Below are 24,811 nucleotides of genomic sequence, written 5' to 3' on the forward strand. Positions count from 1 at the left end.
TTCATATTGTCATGCTGTCGCCTGATCTGTCCCTCTCAGCAGTTTATTTTGTTTAACTAAGATATACTGTGCTTACTGCTGAACACAGGAACCAACTGTTTTCATTGGCAAGGATCGTCTAAATAATACATTAAAATAAAAATATGCGTTTAAGGCAGACTATTACTGAGATCATGGGCAGAGTTCATTTATTTAAATTTAGCTCTTGAACTGTGCACTGATAACAAACCAGATGATCCCCCTCCTCTTTAGCCTTTATGGTGCAGGGTCAAGACCTTGTATTGGTTAAATCATAGGACAGTTGTTTGCTAATAAACAGAATGAATTAAGGGGAACGCCTCCAGCCAGCACACAACATGACATATGAGGCTGAAATTACAGGTGATTACTTAACCCGACTTTATTTAACTACCGTATTTAGAATGGGTGGGTGCTTCCAAAAGAATACATGGCAAGTGAACAGGTGAAGCTTCAGTTATTGTCATATGCTACACTCAACTGATCAGATTAGCAGAGGAGGAGGGAGGAGGATCTTTGAAAGCTTGTATGTAGCAGTTAGCATGTTGGTAGAAGAATTTTAGCAGTGTTTGCTGGGAAAATTAGCACCAAAAAGGTTAAACAGTTTCTTCTCATCACACATAAAACACACTCATTACTGTCAGTCGTTCCTCACAGTGTGGTAATTGGCCCAAACCACATGTGATTATACAAATTTCTCCTAGTGCATATGGGAGGCACTGCAACTAGAGAAACATTTACCTGTATATTGTAATTATAAACAGGATGTATATAGCTAAAGTTCTGGGGAGTCCAAATGCAATAAAAAGACACTGTAGTTTGGTTGTTGTTGAACTCTGGTCCATGTCTGTGCTGTTCCCAACATATAATGCATATAAGGCAGCAAAGAACAGTAAGCAGATTACAACATCCTTTAGAGTTTTGTGTGAAGCAAACAAACTATGCGTTATGCTATGCTCCCTGTTTATTTATCCCCTAAGCTGCCCACCCTCACTACCTTATAGTCTGCGTTAGAGTCTCCACTCTTGTATACTTCATCAGAGATCATTCTGATCAGGCCTGTTGCTGCCGCCCCCCCTAATAATACACCATCACCCACAGAATACTAATACTGCCTCAATTGATGCCAATGTGTTACCTCCTGTTTTTTTCAAGTGCATGCAGAATCAGAGCAATTGCAGTGACCCACATTAGGCAGAGTTCTATGCCTCTGCTTCTTTTAGGCTGTGATTCCTCCTCCCCCTGCTCTTTGTGTGGCACTGTGACCTTATTTCCCTCAGTCCATTGTTTTAGTCACACTTCCTGTAGACCTGCCTCAGACTACCTCATGGTTTACAGTATCTTCTCCCTGTCTCCATGTCTTCTCTCTACAACATTCCTCCTCCTTTATTTGAACCCACAGCTTCAGATCCTGAACTCTTTGGTCCAGGCTGGAATGCTAATTAGCTGCTTTGATTTCTCCCCTAAATAGCCACTTTGTCAGTCTACACACCCACCCCATACCATTTCCCTGAGTCTCAGTGGTATAAATACACTCTGGTTGGCATACACAGCCTGAAATAGTCTCTGCATTCTAACACCAGATGGATTGTGGGTCGGCAGCATTGTGGAGTTGAAAGGTGACAGCAGTGAGAAGCTAACTTTGGGAGAGTGGTGCAACGCTTTGCTGATTTGCTGTTCAGCCAAGTTTACCCCTCAAGGCTGACTGTACACCAGTTGCATATCATACATCACGATATGCATGCATGATCACACATGTTGTGATGATGCATTTTGATAAAAACAGTTTTTCACTTTCAGTTCTCAGATGGTCCACTTTGTCAGGTGTTCAGCTCTCTCAGGAATTCATATCCAAAGTCAGCCTTCCCAGCATCAAACCTCCTTTCATTTTGATCTCCTGTGTCTCTGTCTTTCACACCTTTCTCGCCTCACACTTGTGTGTCAGCCACTGTGGTGCCCACAGCAGGCTGTATCAGTGAATCTCTGTGGCTGGTAAGTTTTTGGCCCTACCCAGACATGAATGAATAGCACCTCAGGGAGAGTTAGCTTGGCTGGTTAGAGCAGTGGGATTAACATCCACCTCCACTTCTTAGCCAGGTGCAATTTAGAAAAGGTTTCCTGTCCTCTGACTAGTTTCAACACATCTTTGTACTTCAAGTCAGACTTCATGTAAGAATTCTACTGCGTGGAAATTGACCCAAATATTTATGCCTCTGCCTCTCAATCAGGCTTGACTTGAAATATGGGTTCATGAAATCCACATTAGAATAAATTGACTGTAGAACTATCTGTTCAACAGTGTACTTGTCACCTCTACATGACAACAAAGATTTATTTTTGTGCACACAAGTGTGCATTTTCAGTATTTGTTTCTGTGTAAGCAGCTGACAGAAACCAAACCCCTGCTAACAAAACTGATGGCCATTATCTCTAAATATTCACACCCAGCTCTGGGCTTTTTCCACAACAGGAACATTTGGACTGTTTTTGTGCTAGTTCTCACTGTTGGAACCTTCTATGGAAGCCAATGCTGGGCTGGCCAGTGAGTTTAATTTAACAGTGGGAGGTTTGATCCTCCTCTGGGAGACCTTAGTGCTCCACTAGGCAATTCTAAGCCTGTTTCTGGCTATTAATATTCAGTTTGTTCAAAGGGCTCTCCTGTTCCTATTGGGAGCTGATGAGTTGCCCGCTGCAAGTTTAAGTATGCGATGCATACAGGGGCTGAGATGGGAGCGTCCTCAGGCTCCAGCAGGACACAATGGGATTTGAGCAGCTAAAGCTCCCTCTGGCCCTCGCCATCTGTCCACACAGACCAGCCAGAGAGTCAGTCGCACAAAGGCAGCACCATAACACTGCCTGATGACGTATGCTAATGATGACATGGGCTAACGCACTGACACATGCCCTGTTGACTCATACTAACAACAGTATGCCTCAGTAATGGGCCTATAATGTGGTGCCAAGAAGAGCTACCCATGCTACACAAATTGAGACGTTTAGTTTTCCCAGTCAATTAGTTATTTCTAGCATTTCTTTTTTTTTTCTTGTTTCTCTTGGATCATCACTTCCTTCCTTCTCTGCTCTGACCTTAGTGATTTCATCCACCTCTCTGCTCTTTGTCCTCCACTTGTTTCCTCGTTCTCTGTCAGCAGAGCTGGGCCGCTGTTAAGCCTGTTAGAGTAATCCATTCGGACAGTTCCTCCAGGCTACACTGAAAGCATCACCACAGACACATGGCCTGGCTTAACCACCATCTTCCCTTGCGTGCACACACACACACACACACACCATGAATCCACTTTCTGCCTCCTGAATCAGCACTGTCCTCTTGTCTTTATAATGTAGGTCACTCTAGGTCAGTTTGTTAGTGGTGCCTGCTGTTTTCCCTGCTGGATTTGGATGAATTTGTGACCAGTTTAATAGAAAGAAATGGCTACCTGGTATACTATACTGTATGTCTAAGGTTCACAGAGCTTGTGTGATAGGAGACTACCTCTGCTAGTGTGAAGATTGCCTCCTTTGTCCCGCTGTGTGAGAGGAGGGCGAGACTAAAAGCAGACTTTTGCTGCCACAGGCACATATTGCAGGTTAAGTTGAAGGCCCGGACAGAGCCCTGGACCTGTCATCTACCCAACAAGATGTTAAGTGTCAGGGATGTGTGGCCCCATCGTGCAGGAGAGGCTGCCATGTGCTGCTATTCAAAGTTCAAGGGTCTGGGTTGCTGAGGGGGTGATAATGATGGATCGTCTGACTCTGGGAGTCAGCGGAACCTGGCGACCTCAGAGGATGCTGTGAGCGGACTTGTCTCATCTCTTTTCTGTTAGAGACAGGGAGGCATTCTCAAAGTGAGCAGTTGATCTTTAGAGGCGTGAGTAGCCATCTCACAGCCCCTCCCTCAGAGTGACCTCTGACCCCTCGCTCCATATGTTCTCTCTATGGGAGAGTAAGGAGACAAAGCACCAGGCGTTTGTTGGGGGGAGTCGTTGTTTTGGTTCGTTAAAGGAGTCTGTGTCAGTTGTTGCTGAACATGGCAATGTTCAGCAACAACTAGCAGGGTTGTCCAATAACCGGAAGGTTGGTGGTTCGATCCCAACTCCTCCCTAGTCACTGTTGTGTGTTCTTGGGCAAGACACTTCACCCTAGCCTGTGGCGCGCCTTGCTAGTCATTGTATGACACTGCTTGTGCAGCAGCCGTAAAGAATTTCCCTCTGGGGATTAATACAGTATCTAAAAAAAAAAAAAAAAAAAAAAAAACGGCTTGTGTGTGATTTTTTTTTTTTTTTGGCTTGGTATTGATAGGCATTTCTATAACACTATGGTAGTTTGATTTGGGGTTACAAGAAGACTGGTTTAACCAGTTCTGAGATGAATATATTTTCTTGGAGTCTGTGATGTGCTGTTCATGTATTGTTTGGTCCCTAAGAAAATATCAGTTACACTTCCCTTGTAGCTTGTTTGGTTCCTCGTTTCCCTACTCTAATGCTTAATTTAATTAATATTTCCAAACTTGACAAATTTCAACTCTTTAATTTTCTACACATGTGGTCCCAGACAGGCAAACTCTCTCAAAATCTCCTCTTCACTTGGTCATTTTTTGTTCTCACTTTCATGGATTGTTGAGCAATCAAAACAGCTCTTGAGTGAACACTGTAACCTTCGCAATGCATTGCAATGCAATGAGAGGCAGATGTGAAACATAATGACTGTCTTTTTTTTGGAGTCTTTGGATCGAGGTCAGCTACCTGTAGAGCTTTGGCCCATCTCTCCTGCCTCTTCCTTTTCAGTGAACAAATAAGTTCAAGTTGTCAACAGACAAGAGGCCTCTTCTATTCACATCTTTTTCAGAGCGGACACACTTTCCTATGAGTGCACACGAGGCCTGAGTGTGAGGATTATTACAGCACGAGTCATTACAGCCTTATACAGTTGCAGGTGATACCTGATAGTTTTTCCAAACATATTTATACATTTATGTTCTTATTCTCCTACTTTAAAGGAATACAGACCTTCATCACATATAATTACATACGGGGGAAACAAAAATGGAATACAGGAAATTCTTAAGTTGTGTCTGAGTCATCTGTTGTCTTTCTGATTGTGTTTGTGTTTTGTTCCTTAACTTGGAACATAATCCCTCTGAAGATTTGCACTGAAGGCTGCTTTCCAGTTATATACTCATAGTTTGTGAGCACTTTTAGATCTATACAGAACAGACACCCCCCCCTTTCCCCTTTGGCTGCCCCTCACATCATTGACCTTTGTTTGCTGTGTTCCTTTGCAGGAATCAATAGTAGATATGTATGTATGTAGTGTGAAGGTACACTCTACTCTGTATGTGGATGACACTGATCTGGGTAACCGAAAAAAACATTATCAAAGCTAGGTAAAGTTTGAAGGTGAAGCGTTAAGTCCCTACAACCTGGGCAGTTAAGCAGCTGTGATTTATGATCCCACATTATTTTCATTGTGGACTATGTTATACACCAGTGCCATGGGAGGCGCTATCGGTTGAAATATACCTCATCATTGTAACAGTGTGAAGTGCAGTGTTATGTCAGGCAGGCCATAAATCTCCTTACATAACTGTGGTAGGCTGCACAGTGGTAACTAAGGCCCCTTATGACAGATTAGAGCCACTGCTAAATGCTGGACATGCACTTTTTTATTGTATAATAGCTTCTGTGGCTAATGATGGGTGAGGATAGAGAGAGTCATCTCTTTGACAAGCTTTACATAAGCTCAGCACATAGTGATCTTTGTGTATCTGGACTGAAAGGACAGGCTATGTAAGCAAAACATCAAGCTCTAAAATGGGCATTTTGACTTGGATGTCTATGGGCACTGACTCTTTTGCCTGCAGTGGACAATTGAGGATCTACTTCCTTAAGTTGCTGCGGAATCGCTACAGCCCGCTATAAAGCTCTGTCAATAACGACTGTTTCTGTACACACTCATCTTTTTGTGTGTTGCCTTTATACACTAAATCATAGCATTAATTCTTTGGTAACACATCTGAAGGCATGTAAGCTGTCCTGTCCAGAATTATACTCTTCATAATAATAATAATAATGCTAATAATATTGTTTTCTCATATTAGCAAAAAATCACTGTGCCAAACTTTTTAGCATATAAAGAGTCAACATTGCCGTTTAGGTATGGAATAATGTACGTTTGAGTAACTCCAACTGGACATTGCCTGCCCAAAACACATGCTAAGTAGAACTTTTTTGACATTAGCTCTTGATATGTCCCTGAAGTTTAAGATTAAGATTAAGAATACCTTTATTAGTCCCACAATAGGGAAATTGCGTTTTTGCAAGCAGATATAGACAGCAAAGGATAAGTTAGGAAAGATATACATGATAAAATAAACTACCAATAAAATATAGAGGAAACCCAGTGTTCAAGTCTTCAGTGTTCATTTGAAAATGTTTTTGTCAGTAAGATATTTTGACTGCTCAAGTTTTTCTGTGTGTGTTTGTGCTTTACTGGCTGGTAATTGGACTTTGATTTCTTACTGATTACATTCCAACTCATCCACTGACCTCTGGCTTGTGTGATAAGGCTGCATAAACAAAAGCATGGCTGCTATCAGATAAGCTAACCTCTGTTGTATACGCTGAATCTCTGTCCTCTTTTTCTTCCCTCTTCTGTATTTTCACAACCCCAGGGACTTAATAACCATTACTTTTTTAGACTCTGCATCGGCACAGTAGTAAATGTAGTGAATCAAACCAGCCACGTGTGTAATGAAGTTGCCTATTTGTGACCTCCCTCGGCTGCAGCAGGACAGAGGATCCTCAGGCTGTGTTTAGATGAGAGCTGGTGGCAGTGCAGCAGAGAGGCTAACAGCTCTCCAGGGGCCCTCATATACACACACACACAGCAGTGATGAGAGCCACCGCTGGCAGGCATAACTGTCCAAAGTGTAACTGATGAAAAGAGGAAATAATCTTGCTGTGCTTGTTTTGTCTGACAGACTCACATATTAATCTTTGATCAGGCTAAAATTGCAAGAATTTAAGGTATTTACTATTTATTTATTAGATTTTCTTTAACATTGCGTTTAGTGTCACAATTCAAACTTAGATATTATATATATATTTCCAACTGATCTGTACTTCTCACATGATGCAAGGACCAAAAGAGTTTCTTTCTGTAATGGGTCAGTGAAATTCTCTTCAAAACTTTCATACTGTTAATGATACTAAATTCTGTATTCTTAGGCAGATTAATTTCACATTAGGCTGATCATCAGATCCAACTGTTTTTTGGTTTTATCTGAAAAAACAAAAGTACACTTGTATCAGCCGTTTGTGCTAACATCATACAGATAACGTATGATGAAGTACAGAATTATTAGCATTGTCACTGTGTGCTCAGTCTGGCGAGGGATTTTGCCCCTCATGATTATGTCACAGCCACAGCTGCTCAACAAAAATCAGTGGACTTGTCAAGGCAGATTAGAGTGACTTGGCTTCTATTTCTAAACCAGTGGCTTGGATTGTTTATCACAGCAGAAGCTAAAAACGTGACAGGACAGCAGATATTGAAAATCTGAGAGGAGCACAAATGGATGGGAAGAGGAGGTGCACTGATGTCATGAGACTCATTGAAGTTTGATGGTTTTAGTTGGAGAGTTTAGTTGTGTCTTTCTGTTCTCACCAAGTTATGTAACCAGAATTTAGTATAGAAGTCATTTTCTTCAGCCTTTCTACCTCAGAGATTTTGTCATTAGTCAAATCAGCTGAGAATGTAACATGTGCAACAATTTTACCAAGCTGCCATACCAAGTTTCATGGCAGATCTGGTTTCATTGTATTATAGGTATGTCTGCATGAGGTTTATGTAATAAATCAACAGGCTGCAGCACTGGTTATACATCGAAGATCAATCAATATTTCGATATTAACACTGGTGGATCACAGGACAGTGTAACAAGTGTGAGGAGTAACGCACAGATCAACACAAAGAATTTGCTTCTTAGTCTTAGTGTTTTTGCAATTTTTGGGGGGTCTAGTGCCCAGCAGCTAACAAGCATAAGACCTTGTTAGAATAACTGGTGTGTACAATTGAATAATTGATCATTGAGTAAAATTTCGTTTATTATCTGACAATAAACCAAGAAATGGTCCTTTTTCAGAATTATTTACGTTTTTTCATATGATTTATATGTTAAGCTGTGCTACATGAAAGTTTTTTTTAAATTAAAATGTACTGTAAGGTGGTTTAGTATTGTAGCAGATGCTAAACAGACAGTATACCTTGATGTATAAAGCAAGACATATTATTGTTTACAATCACCTGGTCTTCACTTTGCTTTAGTATTTGAGTTTGGATTGAAACTGTTTTCTATACCCCTGTTCTTGCATCTGTAATGTCATTTTTTCTGTATGCAAAGCAAGAACATTTTTCAGAATCAACTGAACAGATATTTTAGTCAATTGTGAGAAATGAGATTAGATATTTGCATGCAGTGCAGTTAGTTTTGTGCTTCTGCTACAAAGTAGTGTAGCTACTGTTACGGGGCAGATATTCATTCATATTATGTCCTGCTTCTTTATCGATTTATGAGTATACTTGTTCCAAATATAACTGAACTTCACTAACTACCTGCGAACTAAGCAGATCCCCCATGATTTCATATATTTATTTCCAGCTCCACACCCCACAAATGCATGAATGCTGCCAGTATCTTGAACACATATTTTATTCTAAAGGGTCACAAACATCTGTAAACTTATGATTGTTGTTGAACAATGTGCCATCTCCAGCTTTAACTCACTGCTGTGAGCTTCTGAGCTCAAAGGACATGTTCTCCCCCCAGTGCTTTCCCTTTTCCGCTCATCTCTCTATTCACATCATGTCAGCCCCCCTGCTTGAAGGCTGCAGTATGGGATGCATGGCTAAAGTAGCTTATGCAACTGTCCTCAGTGCTTGCTCAACCTCAGGGCCATTTAAACAAACATGTCTCTGTCCTTTTACTCTTTGTCTGTCCTCATCCTTCATGCCTTTTCCTGTCCTTTTCCAAGCAGGCTAGTTTATCCTCAGGCCTCTCCACTGTCCTGTAGGTTTTGTAGGAGCTGTAGGGGTTGTGTTTATTGTAAAACATCACTGTTCAACCCAGGTAGCTAGCTGGTGGAGGGGTGGCCCATTCCAAGGCAATGCAATTAACATAACCTCTTGGTTCAAATGGGATGGCGTAACCTCCATTATTGAAGGGGAACCTTTTAGCCTTGTCCATGTATTGTAGGATTCATGGGGGTTACTATGGAGATGGGTGAACATTTAAGCCATTTAAGACAAATTATTTTGCTGAATAAGGTTGATGAGTTAAGTTACTACCACCCGCCTCAAACTGCCCTTTATACTCGCCATCACTTACGATCAAACGTTTCCCCCACAGGATTCTTGGAAGCCACTGAGTGATCACTATTCTGTAAAAGCGGCTTTCTAAAGTCTAACTATGATGTCAGATTTGCACATCCAACTGAACATCAAACCTCTATTCTCTTTGTTCATCCAAGCAATGCCCCATGCTAACACATCAAGGGTGTTCAGTTAATAAAAGTTATAAAAGTTTGGCTACTCTGTACAGGGAGAGTTGGAATATAATGCAAGTTTAAAGGTTTCTGATTGCATTGTTGTTTGACTTTTAATGTAAATAAAATAAAATCTTGCTGGAAATTAAATCCATGGTTAAAGAGATGTGATGGAAGGCTTTGAGTGTGAAACATCAGTGCAGGAAGTGTTAAGTGTCATTTGTGGTTTTTCGATAGTTATAAAATCGTAGAGTACATAGAAGAAGTCCTAATAATGAATAGCAACAGTTTTTCTGTTACAGAACTTGGGGGGTTAGGTCCTCTCAGTTGTGCTATGAGATTCAGTTACTGTGTCATGTCGGCCTTAAAAATGCAGAGCTGTATTTGTCCTGTGAGATGAGACGCTGTCTTAGCCAACTGCACAGCTGTCTGCTCTCATCCAGTTTCTCTTTCTCCTGCCGTCTCTTGTTCCGGCAGCCTTCCTTATATTCCCCACATTGATTTCATGTCTCTCTGTCATGCTCTTCGCTCTGTGTAAGTCTCCCACACCTCGCTGTCACACAGTGTTTCTCAGCATCACGGTGAGGCTTGGCTCTGTCCAGCATCCCTGGCTGTATTTTTGTAATGCCGGTTACACTCTCCCTTTATCTTCTCTTCTCACTCATACAGCACACGGTGATGCTGCTTTTGTCACGTCTGCCAACAAAGATCACGTTTGAGCCCATCTGTCTGTTAGCCTAAAGGATTTAGCCTTAGCTGTAATACAACATTCATATGGCAGTTTAAGAGATTTATGTTTTTTTTACACAAATAGCAATTTGTTAGTCTATTTTAAAAGTTTCTAATTTTATTTTATTTTAAGAATTTATATAAGTTACCACTGATAAAATTCAGCATGGCTTGTATGATGCCTTTCGATATTTTATTATAAGCTGCTTTACATGAAAGTCAACACTAATTTTACCTTGTATGTAAATAGAGGGCATTTACTGTGAAACAGCTACACAGGAAGTGAGCAAAAGGAATGTTTTTTATATATATATATCAGATTTAAAATGTAGAATAACCATGACCGCTTCTAGTTTTCCTGAGCTGAACTGAACTGAATTTTAAAACCTTTATAGCTGCACAGATAAGACCTGGTTCTGACAGACACACCTGATCTCCCTCTTACTGAATCTTTTCTTTCAGCAAAAAGCCCCCCCGCCTCCCCTCTGGCCCATCGCCGTCACCACCTTGCTATAGCCTTCCAGCTGCTGTCTGCCTGTTATTTTTTATAATAACATGAAGACGTGTCCCCTGAGACAGATCTGGACTGTCTTAGAGGACACATACATTAAGGCTCCTGTCTTAATGTACTTATATATTTGGATGTGGTGACTTTTCCTGCAACACTCTGTAATTAGTATTTATAAATTATAAATTAGTAAAGTCATTAGATCCCTTTTAGAAATATACCCATATATTCACTGTCATTTTAGTGTGGCTCAGGTCTTTCAGTTTGCAATGAAACATTTTCCTTCTCCCTTCACCATTATGGAGCTGCCAGAGCACAAAACAGTCAACAGGTTTGTTTCATGGTATGTGCTTTGGTGATGGGCACCATTGAAGACTAGCTGCATCATTTTCAGTTATTAGTATGTATGAAGTGATGCTCTGTAGATTTCCTGAATTGAAGGAGTGGCTGGTTTGATTTTTCGAAATATGTTGTTTTTAGGAAAGCAGAAAAAAATCGGATCAGAAATCTGGTTTCATGCAACAGCTAAGGCTAAATCATGGTCTTTGGCAGTGAGACAGCTGTGGATGTGTTTGTGTGGAAATGAGAATTAATTTGGAAATTCATTATTTACCAGGTTTGAAATGGTTTGGTGTGTGTGCTTCGGCAGAGGTCTCCTGCAGCTAGGCTGTTGGCAGCCTGCTGACATGGTTGTGTCATCAGTAAAGAATGCTAGACCTGTGCCACTGCGGCCACAGCAGCTTAACAGAGATAAAAGGTCTTGTGGAGGTGCATTTTCCCTTTCAAATCCGTCATAGCAGGCAACACTGTGATTTCATCCTTTATTGCTGTGTATGTAAACACCTTCTCCTCTTATAGCTATTTTGTCTCTCAGCTCATTGTGAGATCAGAACATGGTACAGATAAGCAGCAGCTGTGCATAAAAGAAGAAAGTAGTGGTGGACAGCATGACAGAGTGATGACATAACCGTGGCAGCATCCTGTGACTGGCCAACAGAGTGCTGAAAAGAGCCAGCTAAGCCCAGGCATTAGGACACTGGACCATTGTAGCGCACATTCACAAAGAAAGGAGGAACGACTATCATCTCAATGCTCACACACTCCGACTCCCTGCAGTCCTGATCCCATCATGCAAGGATAGCTCATTGTGATTAAGAGATTAGAAGGTGTTAACCTGGCCTCCTCATCTCCTTACCCCTGCAGCCCTTCAACAACAGCCTCCATTTTTGTTGTCCTGTTGCCAATGAGACAGATTGGGTGCTGCTCTCACCCTGTCAGTGCCAGGCATTGGCAACAGAGCTCAGCGCAGCAGGCACTGGCTCCATTTAGAGAGAGAGAGTGTGTGTGTGTGTGTGTGGGGCTGCTGCCCAGTTGTAGCAGGTGCTGCCGGTGGAGGACTGTGTGGTGGAATGTGTTGTTGAAGCCAAATGGATGAGTGCTATGGGAGGAGTAAATGAACTCCTGCTGACTTGGAGTCAGATTCCAGCCATTAAGGATAATTATCTTTTCATAACTGGCTCTGAATAGGAGCAGAGCTCAAATGCAAGCAGCGTGTGGGTCACATTAATGGATCTGCGTTGTTAGGAAAGCCTCACTGTAACTATTGTTTTGATGGTGAGGATGCTGCATTAGTATTTGCTTGCATACTCAGAAAACCTTACCGTTGACACTGGGCCCAGAATACTACACAATGCCACCACATTCCCCTGATACACAGCCTGTTCAGTGTGTATGTGTGAATAGTACTGACTGAGGCAGAACTGTGGGGTATTTTGTTGCTCCTCTGAACTGGCAGTGGAGCTAGTTGTAGCTCATGTATAGATGAGGCCAGGATCATGAAATGTGTCGCACAAAGCGATTTAGAGCAGCTCCCCCAGTGTGTAATATAAGTCGTGAGGTATTGCAACTTTTAATGTGGCAGCAAAAGTAGCCCACCATTCCATCTCTGTACCTTTTACACAAAAACAGTACGGCTGTTCTCTTTGTGTCCAGGATTCAATAATGTGTCCATGCATGACAGACTCAGTGCTGAAGAAGGTAGTTCAATGTATTCAGCAGACAGTCGGAATATGAACATACAGATGATTTTTAAGTCATACAAGCCCTGAGGACTGCAATAATGACGATTGCAGCCTGATTTGAAATTCATGGATGCACCTTCATGCTAGAGGTTAAACCCTCAGTTGGCTGGCTGTTTGTGTCTTTTCTGTCTTTAAGACTCACTCACATCGAAGGGAATGTGTATGGGGCTGGAAGCAAGGCAACAAAGCCTGTCAGTCATGCTCCTTGATTGTGGAGTGCACACGCACACTCCGCTAGCAGGGCATCTGATCACTCCTCCCACCCCCCGTCGGCAGGGCAACAGGCTCCACATGCATTATGCATCAGTGTCTGTGGCTAACATATGATTATCCCCGATTTCTCGTATTTATCTGCATGCAAGTGTGCATGCTGCAATTAGGTATTTTTCCTCTTTTGTGCATGTGTGTGTGCACGCAGAGAAAAAATGTTTCTCGCCATGTAATGTATTCCTTGGATATCCTCCTGGGACCTATTGTATGCAATTAAAGAAGCATTAGGTGATTTGTGGCTCTAATGAAGCAGTGTGTGACACATAATACCCCACCTCTGACACTGAGGGGTGAGAAACGCCTTGTGTAAGGCAAGGCTGGCTGCATGTTTGTCTGTTGATAGAAGTAACCTCATTATTATGATGTTGTCAGCTGAAAAACGGGGGGAAAAAACAAAGTAAAATGCAAAACTCTTAATATTAAAGTGACAACCTAGTAAAGTCATTTATTACTACTTTCGAATCCCGTCATCATAGTTTTGGATGAGCTCTTCTTTGGGATTGGTCAGATTTATTAATTAGCTCAGTATGCCTCAAAGAATAGGTTCTAATTTTTTTCTAAAAAGCTATGCATCTTATGTAAGTTGGCAACAGCATCACAGTAGCAACAGCCACACTGTAAATCAAACATTTTATTCTTCCCTCCCAATGCAAATGTCAAGTCCTTCTCAGGACCTTATAGTACTAGGGGTGTGTGTGAGTGAGTGAGAGAGACTGCAACTCCTTTGAGATATGTAGATGCACATAGATATTTTTCACTATTTCTGCAGTTATATGTAATATTTGGTTAATTTACACTGTTTACATTTTAAGTTCAGCCCTTTAGTCTCTCTTAAAGATCATATCTAATTCTTGCTTCATTGTTTTGTTTATTTAGCATACATCTGTTTACATTTTGGGATTCAGTTTTTTCATGTCTTAGCAGTTAAGAGACTTTAAATGTGTAACTAGCCTCCTAAATCAGCTTAGACAGAACCAACCCACACACTTACAGCAAGGTAGTGAACATCTCATTTGTGACGCTGTTTAAGGAGAGACAACAAAACAAAGACCAGTGGCTAATGTCTGTTGCCCAGCGAGGGTTACTCAACTGCTTTTATCTGCCACTGATGGGAAATGCACATAATGTGCACAGTACTGTTGATGCAGGCTCCTTGCTGTTTGCTACCAAAGCTCGGGATTAGATACAAAAATAGGTTTATTCACACTAAATGCCATGTTTGTAAAAACTTTTACAGGCAGTTAGCTGCTAGGTAATATTGTTGCATGCCCTGTGTAAGACTATATGCTGAGAAGCTAGAGTAGACATTGCTTAAGTCAGGTAGAGGCAGAACACACACACACACACAGCCACATTGATCTGTTGTTACTGAACTGTTGCCTGGCTGCTACTTTGCAATTCAATTCAAGAGGCAGCAGCAAGGGCGGTCCAGAGGGGCCCAACCAACCCTCTACCACACTCTCATTCACATTTAATGACTGAACAGTTTTGGTGGATACTTCCTCAGTACCATGGTGTAGCCCATGGCAACCAGACACCTACACCGTTATGAGGGCTGGAGCACCTCTCCTTTTTATTATTGCCCAGCTTTGATTATATCACTAAAAGTACCTAGTTTCTAGATTCCTCTGTCTGACTCTAGGGTAGAATAGAATAGATGTGTGTTTTTTTTATTTTGTTTTTATCAAATGGGTTTAAACCGTGCTTAAATTTGTGGTGTCATTAGAAAGGTTATAGATCCAGACCTGACATGGAATACAACAAAATCTGGCATTCACATAGAAAATATTAACCCACTGTCCTAATTATGAATGGGTGCATTCCTATTTAGAATATTCATTATTGTTTAGAATTTAGTTTTTATTTTTATTCTTGCTATTTTACCTTATTTTATATAACCTGTTAACCTAACCTGTTTCTGAGTATGCATGGAGCACCTTGAATGTAAGCAACTTCCCCTGGGATTTATAAAGTATTTCTGATTCTGATATTATCGATATGAAGCCTGACTGTCTTATATTTAGTTTCATACTGTCTAGTTATTGTCTGGTGGATACAAAGTGTGAAGAAGTAGTTTGAACAATGACAGAGGACTGTGTGGTTTGGAATTAACACTGACTCACTAACATAGTTACCTCTGTTTGCAGTATAGTTATCTGAGATAAAGCTTCTTTCTTGTTATCTTATACTTTGATTTCTTGCAATGTGTTGCTATCTGTTCCACTTCATTGCCCCATCATTGCAGGTGAGGTGCTTTTGTCTCAGTAACCAGCTGAAAGAAGTCACATGGATTTAAAACCTTGTCACCATTATTAAGTGGGGAACCAGTGCATTTAGTTGTTAATGGCATTATAGCAGTATCAGTAATGAATCTGTTATTGAAAGTGCAGACCAGTATCTAGTCAGCCTAATACTGCCACCCATTGATTTCATGGTTTTTCTGATCATTAAAATCACTCTTGTGCACAAGGACATGTAAAACATTTAGTCCAAAGTGTGTAGTCTTCATACATTTATGTAGTGTGAGTGTGTATCTGTGAAAGTGGGAAAGGGAACTGCGCTACAGCTGATAGGACTGAGCAGGCACACTGAAGTGATGTAATACACAGATAAAGTCAGCAGCACTGTATGAGGGTTTCCTGTCCCACAGAAAACAGTTTTGTCTAACTTCTGACTCGCCCAGTTATACCTCATTTTCACATAATGACTGGAGAGACTTTCAGTTCTGTCCCAGGTGCAGCTGCAAGCTCTGTGGTGTCAGCATCCAAGTGAAACAAAAATACCTGCCCTATGCATCATGGATTTTGTTCTTCAGAGTTATTCTCATCACAGGAAATTGTGTGTGTGTGTGAGTGAGTTGAATAATGTTGCTAATCTGGCCTGGTGACTGATCACAAGAGCAGAGATTATCTCACAGGGATTAGCCTACTGTCTGCATGCTCACACAGTCAGTTCATTAACGATTAGCTTGTTTTCTTCTGGTATGATCTACTGTATATATTATAGTAGGCATGTTTACAGTAAACATGGTTATGTGGTTCTCTGAGGGTCATAGTCCTACACTACTGAAGGTTTGGGGCAGCTTGGTTATACTATAACATTTGCAGTCTTGGGCTTGAAAAAGTACAACAGATAGGGGAAGGGGCTTTCACCACACAGAGGATATACAGAAAAGGTATTACTTTGTTAAAGGTAGGGTAGGAGATTTCATTCTGATGCGCTTTTTGTTAAATTAGTGTAACTTCTCTTTACAATCCGATAGTACCGATTAGTTTGGCAGTTTCGCTTTAAAACATCAGCCAATCTTGCGAGGCGGCCCTGCACGGAGAGTTGGCTGGTTGGCTGCTCTCTTCCGGTACGTGCATGATGGGCGAAGTCACAGATCGCAGCTCGTCTTCAGGTAATGCGTGTCCATGTGATTGGGAGGCGTGGCTTCTGGGTGAGCTCCGAGAGAAAGTGGTGTGTGTTTACTTTCAAAATCTGGCTGACTCTCACTGAGTTTTCAAAATCTCCTACTGCTTTAATGGAAAATACAAGGCCCATATCAGGGCTAAATATCACAGTATCTCACACACATCTTATTCAATGTGAGCTTTTCTTTTTCAAAATGTGTTTTGTGTCATTTACCATGCTGCACGGAAATCTTAGAAATCAGATCTGCAGATCTGTGCAACTGCTGCTTGGTTTGACTCCCACAGAGTGTTGCTCGCTAACCCTAAACTACAAGCTACAACTTCATCTACAGCTTCACTATAAGAGATGTGCATCCTAACATTTTCACTAAGTTTGCACCTCTGAAATGGCACTTTTCACTCCCTAAATGACCAAAATGTGCCACTTTGTGGACAATGATGCGGTATTCATGTGTGTCCATTTGAGATCCATACTCTAACCTCCTTACTTGCCCTCTAATTGGTGCTTTTCAGTGCCTACTAAAATATAACTTATGAGTAAAAAGTGCTGATTCTGAGTGCTAATACTTCCATTTGAAGCCTACATCTTAAATGCCATGCTCTTTTGTGATATTGATGCTAGATCATGTTCATGCTTGATTCATTCTCATGCATTTATTAATTTGCTTTTCTGTTTTGACATTGCACTGTTTGTTTTGTTTTTTCGCTCCATGTTTTTCTGCATGTGGCTCGTCCATAGCTTTGTACCAATGGCTTGAAGCAGACCGCCAAGGCAGGGATCCAGATGCTGCAGCCACAGGTAAAACACTGTCCTCTGTACTGCTGTATTTCACATTGTCTGCCTGCAAGCCTGCTCTGTCCTTTTTCACCTGGTCCCTCATTGACATCTGTCTTGTTATCTTCACATATATGATGCACTGTAGGACTCTGAATGATCAGAAAAGAATTTTGATGATCTCATCAAGATAGGTTCAACACGATAGACTTTCATGGTTGGGGTGAGTGGTTCTAACATGATCCACCCCTCAAGGTCTTATTCAAAGTTCATAAACACTAGGATTAATAGTTTACCCAGCAGCTACTCATTATGTTAGCAATCACATATTCTACTAATTAGCTCATCAAATAATTAGTAAACTATAGGATAAGAAATACTTTGGTACACCCATTGTGTATCTGATTCCATTTGTTGTGCAACAGTAATTATTTTCCTACCTGAAGCAAAAGGGCTGTTGTTGTTGTTACAATTAAGAATATATATTAAAAAAATGACTAAGTGCTCCTGCAGAAGCAGGCTAATATATTTTGTGCTACGAAGTAGTTTGTTGCTCTCTTTGATGGTGGAGTTTGCACTTTGAATTTAATGAGTCAGTAAACACATATGCATAACATGTTAGTATTGTCATGGTCCATAAAATTCTGGTTTCCTTTGTGTATCCCTGTGTTTTTTACTTCCTCCTGAGTTTTCCGCCATTGTGATTGCTTGACCGGGGGGTTACACAGTACATGATTTGTCAAACCAAATAAAGCCAGCTGAACTCTTGTGAGTTGGTGGCAGTAATGTGGAAATTTGTTGTTTGCCATTAGCTGACAAACTCGAAGAAGAAGAGAGTAAAAAAAACACTGACAACAGTCGTCTGCTGCGCTGTTATCTGCACAAAAATTCATCAAGAATTAAAAACAGATACCATCAAGTAGTGGAGGAGTCGATCATTGCTTTGATATTCCTGCTACTTGCTGTCCTCTTCTGACACTATTTCCCGTGTCTCACCCTCTCTTTTTTATTGGTGGTTGGCAACACATGTTTGCAGTTTGGTCGCTGATCAGTTCACACTACCAGACTGCATTCAAACATGTTTGCGACTGGGGTCCGTTCCCCTCGCACACTTGCAGATTGACGTCTTCATCCCCTCACACGCTAACAGATATTGGTGCCGACTATACATAACGACTGTCCCCAACTAGTGCAGACTTTGCTCAACAGGGAATCATTGGTAAAATCTGGGGAAAAAAATCATGTGGTGTGTCCCCAAGTCTCGTGCTCCCCTTTGTTAGTGTCAGTTTGTTCGGTTGTGTTTTATTGTTCAAAAGGAGACAAGGTAAAATGTTTTAACAAAAAGCTGAGATTCAAAGATTTAAAAAAAAAAGCAGGACACATGAACTGAGAAAAACAAAGTACAAACGAAGAGTAAAAATACAACTGAAAACCAACCAAGAAAAAACAGAAGGCAAAGAGACTGGAGGACAAAGGGCTACTTAAATACATCAGGGAAAACAAGACACAGGTGAAACACTTTAGTGCGGGGTAAGCAATCACCATGGTGGAAACACAGGAGTAAACACATAGATACACAAGTGAAGCAGACTTTCTAAATCAAACAGGATACAAAAGGCAAAAACTAAATAAACCAGGAAAATAACAAGTCCAAGTACTGATGAGTTACTGTACCTAAAGGAGTTCTACACTGATAACAACAAAGCAGCTATGATCATTACCTTTACAGAAGATCAGGTATCAGCTTTGCAAAATCAATGACTGGATAAACAGCAAGCACTTTATGCCAAGAAGCCATGATTGGACAATTTAATTATTTGAGCAGTGTGTTATGATCCAGTAACAGATGACACAATATTAATCTATAGATGTGATCGAGACATCACTGTTGGTGTGTGTTTGTGTAAGGCTGGCATAACTCGAATGCTTCATAGATCCCTGTGGATCAGTCTACCTCCACCACCTCTATATGGATTACACTCTTCAATCCATTTCATCCTCTTAGCCTCTCCCTTCCCCTCTCACTCTCTCTCTCTCTCTCATTTCCTGTCTTCATTGTACAGTATGTGGGTCAACTTTCTCTTGGGCTTGTTATTCAAATCAGTCCCTGTTGTCCTCCCTGGTTGTAGCTGTATATTTTTTTTTACCATGGGTCCTCTCCTCATCCAAACCCCCAATGACGTTCTTTTACTCCACCAACATGTTATTGTTTGTTTTTCTTCTTCTTCTCCCTGTCATCTTCTGTTTGTCATGGTTAAGGTCCTTAGGGGGCTTAACCCATGAGAAGACACAAAGCACTGGACCACTTGGGGTACACTGCCAAGCCGTGAAGTCATGGTGTGCATGTGTGAGACAGTAGAAAGCAGGCTGTCCTTTTAAATTAACCGTACCCAAGGCCATGGAGGCCATTTGGCTTTTTGTACCTGAAAGCAACACCTGCTTTAACCTTTTAATCCTATTTTGGTTGCTGTAGCTGTCTTCTCTTCCCTGACACACAGAAGGACATGTGGAGTGTGTGTGTAGTCTAAATATGCATTAATTCATAACCAACGTCACCAGTTACATTGTTGTATTGTTCTAACTAAAGCCAGACTACATGTTGTGGTGGTGCAACATGGTTTTGTTGTGCTTTGGTCCCTGTGTCGCCTTAAATGTCAGCTGGCCTTTTTATTATTCATCTGGTGTCGCCTTTCACCCTCTGTCTCTCTTTCTCTGTTTCACTCCCACACATATGAAAGCAATTCCCCCCTGGATTTAATAAAGTATTTCTGATTCTGATGAAACCCTGAGTGCACCTATACAGAACTATAGAACTTTATAGGTGTTCCAACATTGATTTTCTTTCAACAATTCCCATCAAACATCCAGTGTATTCCATCAATAGGCATAATAGATGGCATACCGCTCAATTAGCAAGTCACACTGTTGTATTCCTGCTGGCAGTAGCATTTACACTGTATTTACACTGATTTTTTTGAGGGGTATCTTCTACCTTATTTTATGTCTTTCTTCTCCAAAGAAAGTTGATCAATTAACCATCAGAAAGTGAAATTGCAATCATTTTGCAAAACTAAAAAAATGGATCCAGTGGTATGATCAGTGATTGCACAATCAGTGTGGCCATCCTCTGTCCTGTGCTCTTCTTCAGCCACCTTCTGACCTTACTGTAATCATATAGAAGGCCCTAACTGTCCACAGTCAATAGACCACTACTCCCAATTACAGAGCCCATTCACTTATCTGAAATCAATGAGGTTTTGTCTCCACCTTTGCAGCGTAACTGAAGATTTGGCTGCTGAAAGGCAATGAAATGGTGTGTAGATTATTGGTGAGATTTAATAACCCACAGAGAGCCATTATAGAGTTGCAAATTGACCTCTGTATTGGCACACTATCCGTTGTTCATCAGGGAGAATGTTTGGGCCTTTGGAACCTCCTGACTCATTTATCTCTAAACCCAGCTTCCATATCTTTCTATATCTGCTTCTCCCCCAGCTCCTCTGCCACCTCTGCTGTCACCTCACAGCTATGTGAAACACGATTTTTTTCTCCAAACAATTTCTCTGGAGATGATTCCAATTTCCATACAAAGCATATTGCTGACACCGTGATCCAGAGAATGAACACAGCAGCACTATACGCTTTTATTACTTAGAGCAATGGTGTCACTGTTTACCATATCTGTACTATGCGGAATAGGTGGACAGTTGTTGAGTCCTGAGCAGCTGTCATATGACTAGCTGTGTAGCTGTCCAGTATTAGACACAGCTTGTCCTAGCTATGCTACAAAGACAACTGTCTCACACGCATACACGTAGCAGGATGAAACAGCAGGAGGTTGCTAAATGGTGTCCTTTTTTCTTTAAATATACAAAAATATATGTAAGTGCAGTATCATAGTTCCCAAAGTTATGACAGGCTTCCTATTTTACACAAAAAATAATTTAAATTCAAAGTGAAACAGCACCTACAACAATGGCAGCATACATATCAGTAACATGTTCAGAAAAAAAGTGGCTGCCCCAAGTGGATACTCTGGGAACTGCACCTTTGTGTCTTTGTATCTCTCACTCTTCTTCTCTGTGCAGGTGAAAACTTTGAGCAGAGTCCCTTGAAGAGGACATTCAAGTCCAAAGTTTTGGCACGCTACCCGGAGAATGTGGATTGGAACCCTTTTGACCAGGATGCTGTCAATATGGTATGTGTAGACAAAAATGTTTGTTGAAATCAGGGCATGAGACCAAGTGGATTATATAACTTAGAGATAAGACTCTTTGTTTTTAGTGTCATAAAAGACACTGAAAATATTGAAAGTTCTATTTTTTTGCGAGAGACTGTGCTGAAGTTGCTAAACTATCAGAGCAGTGACCTTGACAAGAAGAATCCCCCATGTAGATGTACAGTATGGTCTGTGTGGAAGGTCACCACCTATTTTTCCACCTGCCCTGGCGTCAGCACTGCTGAATAATTTAGCCATTCGTCTTGCCTTACAAAGACATGGAAACGGACCATTATGCACTTGAAATCTGACACCGGTGTGGTTGTGAGGTCTTGAGGTCTTGAGGGTGACGACTAAAATAACACCATCGGCTCTCCCTATTTTTCTACGACTGCTAACCTCCGCAGCTCTATATTTTCACCTTATCACACCTCCTCCTCTTCTTTGGAATGACCTCATCCCAGCATCTGATCCTCCCCCTGCGAGGAGGTGAGAAATGAGGAGGAGGAGGGGGAGTGTAATCACACTTCTGTAGCTGCAGAAAAACCCTTGTGGTGATTGTTTTTGAGTGCCAACACACACACACACACATTCGGCTGTGAAACTCGGCTCAGGGATCTGATAGTAATGTGATCTGCTCAGGAGAGTCTATGCTGGTGCTCTGGATCATTCAGCTACTACATCAAGTGTCATTTTTAAAAACGCAACAATTGTAGAATTCTAATTTAGGGAGAAGATTTGAATTTGAAATTGTGCAGTTACTTATTAATGAGGAAATATTCTCACTGCTAAGATTGAGATGCCTGAACTGGAGAACATATGGGATATTATTATTATTATTACAATATATACCATGATGGCATACTAACACCCCTCTGTAGTGATGCTACACATAGGCTGAATGCTGATTGGTTAAAATGTTGTCTTGAACCACAACACTGGTAGATGTCTAAACTTGAATGATTATTATTGAAACTTATTGAGATCACTGCAGAAGTGTATCTGTGTCAGATGTTACTGTAATGTTTCCACCATGACTACATACAGCTGCAGCTGACAACAGCTTTTTACTTTTAAGTAAGCAGTTTTCCGGGCTGTAAACGATAACCCACGTGCACATGCTCCGCTCCTGTTGTCCTCATTTGTTTCTCTCATGAACAACACAAACAGGAAGCCAGTGAAATCAGGTCACTTGTGACTCCTGCTTCATCAAGTCATATGTATGTTTTCCTTTACCATTGTTGTCCTTCACTTACAATGATTCTGAACCAGCTCATTCTGTCCACATTAATTCAACAGAATGCTTGCCAAATTTCATCGCTGTATTGAGTGACATTTAGAGGCGACTTCTTGCATTTTCTGTTGATTTCATTACCTTTTACTGGAGAGCGAGCGGTGAAACACATGACAGGCAATTGTTTTTTAGACGCCAAAGGTAAACAAAAAATGTGTTTGCGATGATGACTAATGTCAGATACAGGATGGGAGTGTGTGTGTGTGTGTGTGTGTGTGTGGGGGGGGGTGATCTGTCAGTACTGATCAGGAAGACGCATGAATCATGCATAATCTAATCAGGTCAGTAGGCCACTGTGTGTGTTGTTCAGTTGTTAAAACCAGATGTGCACAACAAGGAAAATAAAATCAAAAAATACACAAGAGCAGTATATTTATGTAAATGGACTTTCGGCTAGACTGACTCCTTTTTCCCACTCTCCACAGCTGTGTATGCCGAAAGGCCTATCATTCAGGACACAGGCGGACCAACGTGATCCTCAGTTCCACTCCTTCATCATCACCAAGGAGGATGGCTCTCGAACCTACGGCTTCGTCCACACCTTCTATGAGGAGGTGACCAGTCCGCAGATCTGCTCTGCCATGCAGACCCTGTATCAGATGCACAATGCAGAGCACGCTTCCGCCAACCCCACCTCCTCCTCGTCATCCTCCTCCTCCAGCATGGACTCTCTGGTCAGCAGTTTAGACGAGGCTGACTCACCCACTTCTTCATCCTCCTCAGCTTCATCACGTGCAGCAGGGGGTTATGACTCATCTCGGGACACCCTCTATGTGTCCAAGGCATTGTGTCTGATCACACCCATGCCCTTCATGCATGCCTGCCGGCGCTTCCTTTCCCAGCTCTACAAGGCAGTCACAGCTGCCACCGCACCCCCTCTTCCGCTGGAGAGTTACGTTTACAACATTCTGTATGAGGTACCTCTGCCTGCTCCGGGACGCTCACTCAAGTTCCATGGCATGTACGAGCCCATTGTGTGCCAAAGGCCTGGGCTCGGGGAGCTACCATTGGCTGATTTCCCTCTGGCAGAGGTCTTCAGTCTGCTGGGAGTGGAAAACCTGGTCCAAGTGTTCACCTGCACACTGCTTGAGATGCAGATTCTACTATACTCACAGGGTACGTTCTAGTAATTTTGTGCCTGGACATTGCAATTAGCCTGCTTTGTTGGTTACATTAGGAGGTCTGATAAAAAGATTAATGAGCCACTGCCTCCTGCTCCTTAATGTGCTTTGCTGCTTAACACAACATTGTGCTCAAAACAGGGTGTCTGGAACCAAAAAATATGAGAAATGATCATTTCTGCTTTTTATCCATAAAAGAGTGCATGTGAAGGATCAATTCAGATGTTGTGGACCCCCTGCAGGTTAAATCTGCTTGGTTTCATTCTATTTTTCATCATTTGACTTGCAGCACTCACTGATGGAGGTCTGAAAACAATGCCGTTTAGAAATGATGGCTGACTTTAGCCAGCACTGTAGTTTGTGACCGGGGAATAAAGGTCACTGCTGTTGTGTGTGGACAAAACTTTGTTCTGATGACTGAAGGCTTCACCGACATGCATGACATGCTACATTTTCATTCAAATAAAATTAGAAGTTCCTATAATACTTCATGTAATAGTAATTCAGCATTCAGGCAGATTGGTTAAAATAGAGAACAGTCTCCAATTGTGAAGCTTCTCTCGGGCTCTCTGCAGATTTAGCTACTTATCGGACTGAGACAAAGTGATCAGATTTCCATCTATTATTCACTGGGGTGTGTGTGTTGGAACACATTAGCCCCACATGGAGAGCATCTACACCCTCTCTTCTACGTTGCTCTGTCCTACCTCATTCTCAGTTTCATTTGTTTGTTTGTCTTCTGTGCAGAGTGAATCATATAATGATGGTTAACATGCACTCATTCTGCAGCATGCATGCCAGTGCTCCTTCTAAATTCAGGAACCCCCTCCACCACAGTTTT

The 24,811-nt window shown here is 41.5% G+C and overlaps 1 protein-coding gene across 2 annotated transcripts in view; it reads left to right on the forward strand.

Moving 5' to 3' along the window:
- The window catches only part of dennd5b (DENN/MADD domain containing 5B), a 46,701-nt gene that overhangs the window by 1,990 nt on the left and 19,900 nt on the right, over nucleotides 1–24,811 (forward strand). Inside the window, exons 2-4 of one of the 2 annotated variants that reach the window (XM_028400181.1) lie at nucleotides 17,301–17,360; nucleotides 21,425–21,534; nucleotides 23,275–23,965. In XM_028400181.1, coding sequence (XP_028255982.1) covers nucleotides 17,301–17,360; nucleotides 21,425–21,534; nucleotides 23,275–23,965 — 861 coding nt within the window. The remainder of the gene's footprint in view (nucleotides 1–17,300; nucleotides 17,361–21,424; nucleotides 21,535–23,274; nucleotides 23,966–24,811) is intronic. The other variant, XM_028400183.1, reaches the window with a different exon arrangement.

The sequence above is a fragment of the Parambassis ranga genome, chromosome 2, assembly GCF_900634625.1.
Source record: "Parambassis ranga chromosome 2, fParRan2.1, whole genome shotgun sequence".
Taxonomy (NCBI): Eukaryota; Metazoa; Chordata; class Actinopteri; family Ambassidae; genus Parambassis; species Parambassis ranga.